At 42.9% G+C, this 13,161-nt stretch overlaps 1 protein-coding gene across 1 annotated transcript in view; it reads right to left on the bottom strand.

Annotated features, from left to right (window-relative positions):
• LOC308296077 (transmembrane protein 132D) overlaps positions 1-13,161 on the bottom strand; it is a 58,269-nt gene that overhangs the window by 26,951 nt on the left and 18,157 nt on the right. The window contains exon 3 of the mRNA XM_080739197.1: positions 2,794-2,931. Coding sequence (XP_080595323.1) covers positions 2,794-2,931 — 138 coding nt within the window. The remainder of the gene's footprint in view (positions 1-2,793; positions 2,932-13,161) is intronic.

Here is a 13,161-nt window from a genome sequence, read left to right as displayed (position 1 = left end):
CGTCTTACTAGTATAGGATAAATATAAATAACACTAAATACTGTAGGGGAAAACAGATTTTACATAATTAAATAATCTCATCATATTGCATATTGTAGAGACAAAGACTACAACATAATGGTCTTCTGGTCAAGTATCAAAACAAGTAATGTTCAATTGCCATACGAGCATGTCCATATCCCTTTTAAGCATGCATTAACACAGATATTCCCATTTTAATCTGATCCGATAAATTGGGGGGTGACACGCTGTCATTCTAGTGAAGACAGCAGGAGAATTGTGTTTACACAGCTGGCTTACGGCCAGCACTCTATCTATAAGTGGCCGCATTTTGTCTGAAGATCCAAAGCAAGCTGTTGTGACTAAAAAATAAAAAGGTTTTAATACACTACAGATACAGCTATAATTCTTAATGCTTTAGCATGGCTAGGACCAGAGAGACAAAACACACATGAAATCCCTAAAGTGATGTGACATTAGACACCTTCTGAGTCTGCAGTCATCCTGTAACCTATCAAACCCTATATATATACCCTATATATACGACCAGGGTCCCCAAGGGATCTGTACTTGGACCCCTCCTTTTCACAGCATGGCTGTTATTTGACCAATTCTCGATCAAATCTCGAACGAAAATAGCCGATCTAGCCGGCTATTTTTGGCAAATGTTGCCCGATTGGCATTGTTCAGAATAGGGATGCTACGTAGTTCTGTGACATTTTAGAACAGGGGTCTTCAACGTTTTCAGGCCAAGGACCCCTTAGTTGAGAGAGAAATGAAGCAGGGACCCCCACAACCTTATCATATAGATTCCATATTGTTTGACTGCACAATCATCAGTGTATTTTGGATTTGCCTCGCAGCACGAGGTGCTGTGAGCTTGTACCGGTAGATCTGCTATTTTTAGCTAAAGTTCTCCGAATATGGACACTAGGGTTCAATTGGTTAATATAAAAAAGGAGTAAAAAATGTTCTATCACTCAAAGGTTTGGAGGACCCCCTGTAGTAACTCTGAGGACCCCTAGTCCCGGACCCCCTGTTGAAGACCCATGTTTTAGAACATACTGTATTTGTCTACCCATTTGAGAGAAAAGAATATGCCGACCAAAAAGTGGCTTTGGCAAGCAATGTCCTAATCCTCAGGGAACAGCGAAAACAACTTAATGAGGTCAAAGCAGTAATGACTTCCACACAGTAAAGGTGAGCGTATTCCGTGCGTGTGGTGTGAGCCATGCAAAACGTCTGTCTGTGTTTGCATCCGTCGCCTTTTGATGTTTTATTAACTTCAACTTCAGTCCCTCAAAAATGTTTCAGCTGAAATAGGCAACAACCGTATAATTATTATTTCACATATTCAGGAGTGTAGTGTACTGTGACCACTGACCCAGTTATTTATGCTTATCCTTGCAGTGATGCAAGAATAAGATTCATGTTCACTGTCTTAAAGAATAGTGAACTTAAATGTTTCTTTCTGTAACTTATACATGTTATGAAAAGATGTTGTTTACCGCCACTGAGCAAAGGCTTTACATGATACATTTAGGACCTCAAATCAGCTCGGCTCAGCTGTTCTATATAAGGTATGTTATTTTTTCCATCTAATGATATCCCACAGGCACAAGCAACACTGGAGTCACTATTCTATTTACACTTGTTTTGCGACCAACTTTCGATTTTTTTGCTTACATTTAGAGCCTAGATTTGGGACAATAATACTATTCATATGAAAATGCACAAAATTAAACTACTGTATGCTGTTCAACAGTTCTGGTGTAACTGCTTCATTATTATGGAGAATCGTCGTTCCACTGTGCTCATTCTGTTGTTAAAATAGACTAGCAATAACAATTTCTCCCGTGAATACTTGTTGTCTTGAGAGCATGAGATGTCCTCCCCTCTACACCTCTGATAGACTTACAACAAAGGGTATAAGTAAAATACACACTGTGTAACTTCATATAAAAGACTAACCCGGAATGTAATATGCAAACCCGTTTTCATATCAAATAGTTAAAAGATCTGCTCCAATGCCTTTCTCCGGTAGAAAAACCTGACTATGTTTCAACAGAATTGGGTGCATTTCTTATTAGCAGCACACTATGTTTTATGTATTAACTTAAACCCTATACTATACATAGGGTCCCCCAAGGGTCTATACTTTTTCCCTCTGCACCAAATCTCTTTAGCCAATCTACAAGCTCACCAGGCACGTGCACAGTCATAGACATCAAAGGGGGCTTGAGCCCCTGCCCTTTTAACCGTCTGTAAAAAGTGCCCTCTCCAGACCATGAATGTAGTTTTCACTATGGTGAAATAAATGCCTCCTTTCCATGCCATACCTGAAGGCAGCATTCAAGAGAATTGCCTTGTCCAAACTATCCTGAACTTGATGCAGCATCTATGTTGAAAGAATTGCCCTCTCTGTGTAGAAAGCCATGCCGTTACGCCACATCTCCAGTATTCACTTGAGTATACTTAGTTCAGTGTGGTATCACTCACCGAAAATAGCCGACCTCCAAGCTCACAACGTGCCTGCTATTTTCGATATTTCCACCAAAAGGCCCTTTCAGAAAGTTCAGCCCCTGCCTCTCTAAGATTCTCTGCACGTCCCTGAAGCTCACAACACGCCATGACAAGTTGTGAGCTTGGAGATCTGCTATTTTCTGCTAGGTTTCATGTGGTTAAATTTGAGAAAGAAATTGAGAAAAGACATGGTGCTATTATAGTTACATGTGGATTAGATACATTTCATAACCTGGACAGTCAGTCACACATTAAACCGAACAGACATACCTTTTTCCAGGTATGGGAGCCTTCCTCTGACACATCACAGAGATGGTTTCATCTGCTGCCATATCCAGTGTGATGTCCCACAGCAATGAGTTACTGGCCCTCACTGTACGAAAGGTCACTCCTTTCGTCACTGTTGCTCTGTGAAAAGTCAAAAAGGAAAAAGGTCAGAAAACCGTAGAAATGATTCCCACTGTTCAATAGGCTCCATGTTCAGCTGCCATATTGGAAAGAAATGGGGCTGCTTCCTTATTTCCTTCACAGGTGTTACCAATGAATACTAAAGAAGGCTCTGTTCTGTTTAGTGTAGCACAGAGTCTTGTATACAGAGAGAGTCGCGTCACTCCTGTTCACTTCATGGGGCCAGATCTTCTACACACCAGTGGTGTAAAGTAACTACATTTACTTAAGTACAATTTTGAGGTATTTGTACTTTACTTGAGTATTTCCAATTTCCAATACTTTTGCTTCTACTTCACTACATCTGGGATCCAAATATTGAACTTTTACTGCACTACATTTATTTGAAAACTTTAGCTACTAGTTACTTTGCAGATATACATTATAAGGGTGCCCTCACACCAAAATACCTATGAGAGTGGAATCCGCGTTCTGCCAATGCATTTCAATGAGAGTGAAGCGGTTTCATGCCAGCAGAGGATTTCTGCAAAAAATGCTCCCTTCTCATTGAAATGCATTGGCGGAACGCGGATTCCACTCTCATAGGTATTTTGGTGTGAGGGCACCCTAATATTATAAAACATACATTAACCACATCTGCCCTATTTCATACCGTGGCTATTTGAAAATAGCCGATCTACAAGCTCACAACGCGCCGCAATGCGACACTTGTGAGCTTGTAGATCTGCTATTTTCAAATATTTTGTACCTTTACTTTTAATACTTTAAGTACATTTTGATGCCAATACTTGGTCTTGTCTTTTACTCAAGTAAATTCTACTTGTAACCAAGTATTTCTACAATGCAGTATTGATACTTTTACTTAAGTGGAAAATGTGAGTACTTTTTCCACCACTGCTACACACACATCTAATGGCGTATAGTGACAAACCGCGAACCGGGACGTTTACAGAATGCATTGGAGTCTATGAGGGGGAAAGTGATAATGAACCACGTGACCAGCGCTGTTTCGGACCCCGCAATGGCAGAACTCTAAGTTTCTAAGGCTCTGGTGTAACACAATGATTCTCAATTAACGCTCTAATTTTAAGGACCGAGTGAAAGATGGAACCAAATTAACCTGTAAGGATCCATTTGGTTCCATTGGAACACTTCCTGAGTTACACACCCCCATAAGGGGCCATTTGGAACCCCCTCAAGGAACCATGAGGGTCCCTGGACCCCCACTTTGAGATCCACTGGTGTTAGTGGTGCTGCAGAGTCTTTCCAGTGAGCCAACTTGTAAATATCAGCACCCTGACTCTGTTTTTTTTTCTTAAATTTTTTATCCCACGATTTTTGTAACCCATTTTTTCACCCGGTGCCAATTGCCTAAGCTGTGATCCTGGGCTCTACTCTCCCTCTGCCAACCTGGGGAGGGCCCCGAACTGAGCTCATGCTTCCTTCAATGCATGAGGAGTGAGCAGGCCGCTTCTTATCACCTGACAGGGGGAGCTTCCCCGGTTGGACGTAGCGCGTGGAAGGAACACGTTATTCCAACCAGTTCCATTCCCCTCCATCAGGCACCCCGGGTGGCCAGGGGGAGGCTTTATAGAGACCAGGATTACTGCATGTTTTTGTGAGGGTATCTACCCTAGGAGACACGGGGAGAACATGCAAACTCCACACAGAAAGGCCCTTTTGCCAACCCCACCTAGGGTGTGGGCACTGATGACGCGGAGGAGGGAACACGCCCCCAGCACCCACAGTGTCCCCGGGCGGGAATCGAACCCAGGACCTTCTAGCTGTGAGGCGACAGCACTACTGACTGCGCCACCGTGTACCAGCCCCGAGCACCCTGACTCTGTTTGACCAGAATGGAACACAACACTATCCTTGGAAACACCTGTGAAAGAAGTAAGGAAGAGACTCAATATCTCGCCAATATGGCTGCAGTCAGTGCATAGAGCCCGTAGTGTTAAGTGAACAACTAAACAAGTAAACATATTGGCGTTGTATTAACTTCATACTTTTGAGAATGTGTGTGGTAAGGGCTTTGCACACTGGACCGTTGCGTTTTTTCCGTTTGCTGCATGATTAAAAACGCATTGGATTTGGTGTGCAAGGCTGTGCGGTATTCACACTGCGGATCCGAAAAGGAGTCATAAAAGGAGTCAATGAGTTTTTACCGCATGCAACAAGACGCACAAATCGAACTGGGTTCGATCGGGAAAAAAACGCACAGCCGCAGCCACCTGCCGCATGGCAAATTCTGAGCCGGGGTGCATGAGGTCAAAGAGAATCATTGTTTTCTTTAAAAAGATGAAATCGTCCGTTTTTTTCCGTGCGAAAAAAAAAAACGCGTCTGTGTGCAAAGCCCTTTACACTGATACATTGTTAGAATTAAAATGATGTTTACCGACAGCTAACTTCAATGTGGACAGACTTCAAATGATGTAGGTGATTACATCTAAAAGCTATTCCTTTAAAAAGGTTAGGGACCCCAAAATAGCCGGTCTAAAAGCTCACAACTCATCGCCTTGTGAGCTTGTAGATCGTCTATTTCGTTATTTGAAGTACTGAAAGTATATAGGGTTTAAGTGGTTAAATAAAACCATCAACAATTTACAACCGATAAGTCTTCCATTGCCCTCACAGCCTAGACAGGCCTAGACTATACGGGGCCGTGAACTTTTCTCATTGCACAGACTTAGAAGAACAGTCAATCACAGACCATTCTGCTCACAGAGAAAGTCCACCCCCCTCCCCAATCCCAGCAAACCTTTCATTACAGAGGAGATAACATTTAATTTGAAGGAGAGACGAGGGTATCTTTCCTAAGGCCCTCTTTGTAATGGCCATGCACACACACACACACAGTTATTCATACTGTACTAATGGCCTGTAAGACTTTTTGGTCTCTCATTTGTAAATGGTAATCAGTATGCAGCTGAACACGCACTGTCCCAGTGGACAAAGTAGAAATAGCATGCAGGATCATGTTAATGAGCTATTCTTCTGTAAGTACAAGACTTACGATCAGGGGCGTCACACCAAATTCTGGGCCCTGGGTACAAGGATTCACTGAGGGCCCCCCATGAATGTTAACTATTGAAAAATAGCAGATATACAAGCTCACAGCGCGGCACCGAGTGCCGCGCTGCGAGCTTGTATATCTGCTATTTTTTTTAAACCGTGAAAATGTGTGCAAGAAACCTATGTCAAGGACCCCCAAGATGATATGTATTTGGCCACGGACCCCGAACTCAAAATATTTAGTTCCAGGGACCCCCAGAAGCAAAATTGTGAGTTAGAAAGGTTTGCTTAAAAAATACATATATTCAAAGATTTTCACACATTTTCACAACTTTTCAAAAATAGCAGATCTACAAGCTCGCAGCGCGGCACTCGGTGCCGCGCTGTGAGCTTGTATATCTGCTATTTTTCAATAGATAAAGTTATTAGGGCCCCTCCACCTTGGGCCCCAGTAACTCAGTCCCACTTTCCTACCCCTTGTGACGCCCCTGCTTACGATCAAGCAAGGCCAGGGAGTTGAGACAGTATGCAAAGATCCTGTCCAGGCCTCTGAAGATTCTTTTTGTGCATATAAAAATGGCAGAAACCCATCACTAATTACCATCGCTTTCTTACTGTAGTGAAGTCTGCAGCCTAAATAAATAAATTAACTCGAGTCAAGTAGTTTCCGCAGCCCAAAATAAATGAACTTGAATCGAGTCGTTTCTAAAATGGCCCAGGAAAACAACCACCCATGTAATTCCTTTACTTTTCATCTCTGCATGCATACAAAGTCGTGTTGGTTTATCTCTCTGAATGATTGAGGTAAACATTGTGGCTGTAAAACAATGTCGAGTGTATTTATGAGTCCCTGAGGAGGTTTACGCCACGATACAGGAAGCATCCATCTGACGCTGAGCACTTCTTCTTGGGTAATTGTGTGTGTGTTTATGGGGGCATGGTGCGTGCGTGCATGCGTGCGTGCGTGCGTGCACGTCTAAATGTTGGGGGAAATCTCAAAGTCATTCAGTAAGAGGAGGGGAGTAATCAGTATGTTTGTTAGTGTGTTTGTACAGTATGTGTGGCTGCATGCATGTTTGTGTGTGTGCATGTGTACATGTATTTGCATTATATACCATTCCTATTACATGTGAGAACACCAGTTAGAGGCCCAGGGCTCAAGGTTCCACTAATCTTGGCATGAAGGTTTTTGCGTTACAGCCACTGACATACCGCATAGCAGCACTGTTTGAGATTGTGTCACTGACTGTACTCTACTCCTGCATCAATCGCGTATGACGTTCCAGTTATAGAGTCTCTAATAGCTATACTTTCTTTCCATGCTGGAACTTTCACATACACCGAGACACACGAATCACCTTGAACTCTAAACTGTAACAGCAGCAAATGAAAGGCATACCAAGTTGGTCTTGGTGTTTTGTTTTGTGCCACTGTTGTGAATGAAGGTGACCGGCTTCATACTGTGAATGATTAGTGAGAGTGACGACAGGGAATGGAGAGGGTTAGGCTGGCCATTGTTAGCAGCCACACGGTTCCCTAGAGAGTAGTGTAAGCGATGCACATATTGGGCAAGGACACACTAGGGGAGAGCAGTAGAGAGGGGTTCAGGTCCTTCATTAAAACTGGGGCGGCAGGCAGCATACATACTGTATGTGGACACCAGAATGAAACATGAGGTGAAAGGCAGAAAGGAAGTAAACATACCCTTTACCCTCCAGCATTATATAATAGTACACAGTGGAAACAGTTGCAGTTGCTACAAAAAAATATTGTTCTTTATCTTCAACTCTTAAAATGTAAGTTGCATTCGCACACTCCCTCACACATTGTCGTTGTCGGGTGGAAACCTCGTATCTCCAAGTTTCAAATGTGTACGTTCTTTAGCGAAGTAATGCCCTGCTTCATCATACAAGGCCGTCGTGCAAAAGTAGTGAAAACAGCAGATCTACAAGCACACAATGCCTTGTAGATCGGCTGTTTTCACTAGTTTAAATCATTTTTAAAATGATAAATGCAAAACAAACAGTTTTGGACATACAAGGTTTCCACCCGACAACGACGATATACAAATATATAGACGGCTGAGGCTGCACAGAATAAATAAATGAATACATAACCTTTAGGATCATAGAAGTGCCTATTGCGATGTTTAATGCAAGTTTGAACTTTTCTTCTCAGGGAGAAAGGTGTTTAATACAATCTCCAAAATCAAAGAGGCTATTCCTGTGCTGTGCAGAAATCCTGGACCCACAAATCAGGTTGTGTCAGCGAATACTTAAACTTTTTTATTAAATCTAAACCTGAGCATCTTATTTCCCTTCTTCAATGCAATTCTTGCACATTTCTAACTGTTGAAAAGAAAGAATGTTGAAAAGTCGGTATCCACGAGTATTACAATTTGTATCCCAAATACAATATTCATGTGAGAAAAGGCAATATCACAATCAGGATATGATGTTCTTTTTTTTCTTTTTTCAATATCTTGCCACCATATGTATCTCAACATCCACCATCGATTCAGCAAAAATGCAAGAACCACTGTACTGACGGCAAACTGTTTCATTGCATTACTTTTGGTTTTCAATTCCATTGTGCAAGTCTTTGCATAATTTCCGACGGTTTTAGATCTCATGAACGCTTAGGAATTGTACACAATATGTGATTAATTTCTATCTCCTGAGAAATAGGGTTGACATGGGGAGATAATCTAGTTGTGGTATCTCAGACCAATAATGTAAATGCAATTGGATTTGTGATTTTGTCTTTTAATGTCAGGTTTCAATTCTGTTTACAGTAACCTACAGTATAACTACCACAACATTAGATAGTCTAAGGACCAAACCAGTGTCATTGTATTGTTTAGCCAGCCAACTGACTACTACCTATTGTCAGTGGGTACTATCTACTATGTACTGTACTATGATGTCAGTGTCCGTTGTCTTTGCATTGACTTTACTTGTAATTGTGGCGCACACCATTTCCAGAGAGCCTCTGATCTGACCAAATTCACACTCGGCCGTGCACTCCAGTGGCGTTAGCCTATATGTGGAATTTATAGATAGAAGTCATTAAAACCTGCATACTTAAACAGTTGTTGTTTTACTAGCCCGGAAACCAGATGAATCTGCCAGTGTAAAGAATAAATAACTAGAAGCAGTGCTCTTCCGAGCACAGGTCTCCGCCAGGTCAGGTATGTTATTGTGGCCTCCTGATGGCGCTATAATAGTCCATTGTGAAAAGGGTTCCATGTCTTCTTTGGCCTTTCACTGTAATCTGACGCTGCATTCATGATTTGAGGCATTTTGTTCCAAAAACTTCGTGTTGCAAAAGTCGACCTGCTGGTGGCGCTATAACAGGCCAATGTGAAAAGGATGGCATTTGTTCCTCGACCTAGTGGGAATGTGTGTGCAAAATTAGGAATGGAATATGAAATATCTGACAGATCCGTCTTGATCACATGACTATAGGGATACTGTGTAACGATTTGCGTGATTTTTGGATAAAATCTGAAGGAGTAATATCCAAATCGTGCCAACGGTGGCGGAGATTAGCTGTCCACAGACAGAAGGACACACGGACGGACACACGGACGCGCACTCGGACGGACGGACGAACAGGGGCGAAAACATAGTCTTGGGCTTGGTCATGCCTTTCGGCCTGGCGGAGACAATAATAATCAAATCACAGGCATCTGGTCTGGGCCGCTGGTGCAGCGGTGCAGCCTTTGCTGCACTCCCCATCACGCTCCCCCATATCCTGTAAGCTTACTTTCTATCCATATCAATAAAGGCAGAAAAGCCCCCCCAAAATAATAATAATAGAACTGCACTTTGTCGAGGTGCCAACTTGACAGAGTAATATAATGATATATATATATATATATATATAATTATATATATATATATATATATTTTATTTTTTTTTTTTTTTTGGTGCTAACCGCTCCTACGTCTGGCTTTGTGTGTAGGTCTCTATGTCCCTATGTCCATTGTACGAGACTAACTTCATCCAGAACTGCTAATCTAGTAATGGCCTCTGAAAACCCAAAACTCTCTCCCCTCTTGATAGAAAACACCCTTGTGCATTGAGCTGAGTGGGGCAAGGGGTTTTAACTAATAAAAAGTGACAGTAACAAGAAGACTTATCGCAAGCCCTTTCTCCTGCTCCACTGCCTTTAAGGAAAGCCCCCCTTGTGATGGTGCAAGAAAGAAAAGTATCTGAAAGCAAGAAGCAGAACTGGGGCTTTTGTTAGCAGGCATTGAGGGGGCAGTGGGCAGGGAGGGAGGCACCAGGGCAGGGAAGATGGATGGCTGTGGAGACTGGAGCTGACAGTGTGTAAGGAAGGCTGCTCTCAGGTGCTGCACCTGCCATCCGTCTCACTTTTGACCAGGCAAGGCATGAGTGAGGGGCACAGTGGTTTCACATTTTACATACTCTCCACTCACTTACCCACGAGCCTGCACTTGGAAACACGCGCGCGCACACGCACGCACACGTAGGGGTGTCTCACCAAATTCTGAGCCCTGGGTACAAGGATTCACCGCGGGCCCCCGCACAATTATTTTGTGCTTTAACTATTGAAAAATTACAGGTATACAAGCTCACAGCGCGGCACCGAGTGCCGTGGTGCGAGCTTGTAGATCTGCTATTTTTGAAAAATCGTGAAAATCTGTGCAAGTCTTTGAATATTTCAAATCCTTCACATGAAGGACCCCCAAAATTATATGTATTTGGCCACGGACCCCACCCCCATGGGCAACTGAATTTCCCCCGTGGGATAATAAAGGTATCTATCTATCTATCTATCTATCTATCTATCTATCTCAAAATGTTGAGTTCCAGGGACCCCCCAGAAGCAAAATTTGAGTTAATAGACAATAGTTCGCTTTAAAAAATACATATATTCAAAGATGTGCACAGGACTTGCAGCTTGGAGCCGGTGCCATGCTGTGAGCTTGTATATCTGATATTTTTCAATAGCTAGGCCCTAGTAACTCAGTCCCACTCCCCCCCCCCCCCCCCCACTAACCCTCCCCCCCCCCCCCCCCCCCCCCCGTGACGCCCCTGGCACAGTGGTTTCACATTTTACATACTCTTCACTCACTTACCCACGAGCCTGCACTTGGAAACACGCACATGTATGCAGATAGACGCACGCACACACACACACAGAAACACATCGCTGTTGGGCAGAAACCTTCTATATTCATACTTCATCTTTTTATGTTCTTTTTAATAAAAAGTCCTAGGAAATCTTTTAAAATAAGGTCCTATTTCATGTCATTCGACTCATCATGTGATCATTATGGGGAAAAACATACAACCGCAGAAGATTGTCAAAAGGACAAAGTAAAGCTCAAGACATTACTGCAAAAATGAATCTTGTCCAACTATATACACCCGAAATAGGGATGTAAAAAAAATGTTAGGGTTTTGCACGACATGCAGATGCATTTAAACAGTCTCATGCAGGCACAGCACTCAGCACACTTGTCCTGTGCATAGTACATAGTCATACACAGGTAGTCGCACAAACATTAATGTGCAGTATAGCACTCACACGCCCCCACTCATGCATGTCGCAGTCACACACAACACACACACACACACACACACACACACACACACACACACACACACAGACACAGACACAGACACAGACACACACACACACACACACACACACACACACACACACACACACACACACACACACACACACACACACACACACACACACACACACACACACACACACACACACACACACACACACACGTGACCCTCCCTCACCTCTGTCACATACACTCAAAGCATCCCACGGCCCCCTGGCCCGCACCAGTCAGTAGTATTGTTTTTCCCTTCTCTTATTGTGGGCAGTTTTCTCTCAACTTAATTTCAAGGATCACAAAGCTGTTACGTGACCTTCAACACAGAGGGAAAAATATGTGAAAATTCAATCACCCTGACAGTATGTACATGAGATATGGGATGAAGAAAATGCGTACGGTGGCTGCCAATATGGGATTTACTACATTCTGTGTCAAGTTATGCCGGATAGGCCAGATGCACTTGAACATCAAGGCAGCTATAAAAGGTGCAACGTGGAGTTATTAATTGCTCCACTGATGAAATTAGCGGCCCCATATTTGGCTTTGTCGATGTATCACTGCAGGGCCATGGTGCCACTAGTGAACCCCAATGCAATCAGAAACAGATTAATTATGCAAGCAAATGTCCATGGTGTAGCCAGCCTGATGGCCTGCCATCAACAACGTGTTTGTCATACTTAAAGAGCACTTTAGAGAGTCGAGGAGACTTTCAGGCCAATGTTACTGCCAGATGGACACATCCAAAGCACAGTAAGTGGATGTACATGTCCTATTTGTCAATTATGAGCTTCCCTGGCAAGAGCTTTTACACTATCCTGGTGATCAGGAAAGCTCTGTAAGGTTTCTGTTTCTTCAACAAATTACATTTCAATCAAACAGATTGACCAAGAACAAGTGAAAAATAGTGTGTGCCAACAGTGACGCAATTGTAGTCCTATAGCGGCCATATTTTGGGTCAAACACAGGTGTTTCAATTGTTTGATTGGCAAAGAACTAATACTACTACTCCAATCAGAACACCTGTGTAAGCAGTGTTTGACCCAAAAAATGGCCGCTCTGGGACTACAATTGGCACACCCTATAGCTCTGGGGAAACTGACACAGTACAAAGGCTAATGTAGTTAGGCAAGCTCATTTCCCTTCAGATCGTGTTAACCTAGCAAATAATCACGGAGAAGTAGAAAGGAGCACTCAATGGGTATCTCCTACTCCTACCCATATTGATGACATCTGTCTCAAATATACTGTCCCACTAGCTTCAGACTAGCCTCCTACTACACTGGCCTACTGGCAGTGTGCACAGGACATGCTGATATAGTGGTTTGCCAGACTATAACCGTGGACACACAGAGCAAAAACAATCTCCACAGTCCACACTAGGGATGGGACGATAAGAAAATTTCATATCACAATTATTGTGACCAAAGAAATCACGATTTACAATATTTCCGCGATACTTAAAATCCAATATCCTGGGTTGGAACATTTGCCAAAAAATAGCAGATCTACAAGCTACGATAATATCGCATATCGTCCCATCCCTACTCCACACTCTGTCAGAGATACAGTAATAACGAGACAGATGTGGAGAAACCAACATGTG

This window comes from Nannobrachium achirus (genome assembly GCF_963921795.1).
Source record: "Nannobrachium achirus genome assembly, chromosome: 12".
Lineage (NCBI taxonomy): Eukaryota > Metazoa > Chordata > Actinopteri > Myctophiformes > Myctophidae > Nannobrachium > Nannobrachium achirus.
This window is presented reverse-complemented; position numbering and strand designations above follow the sequence as displayed.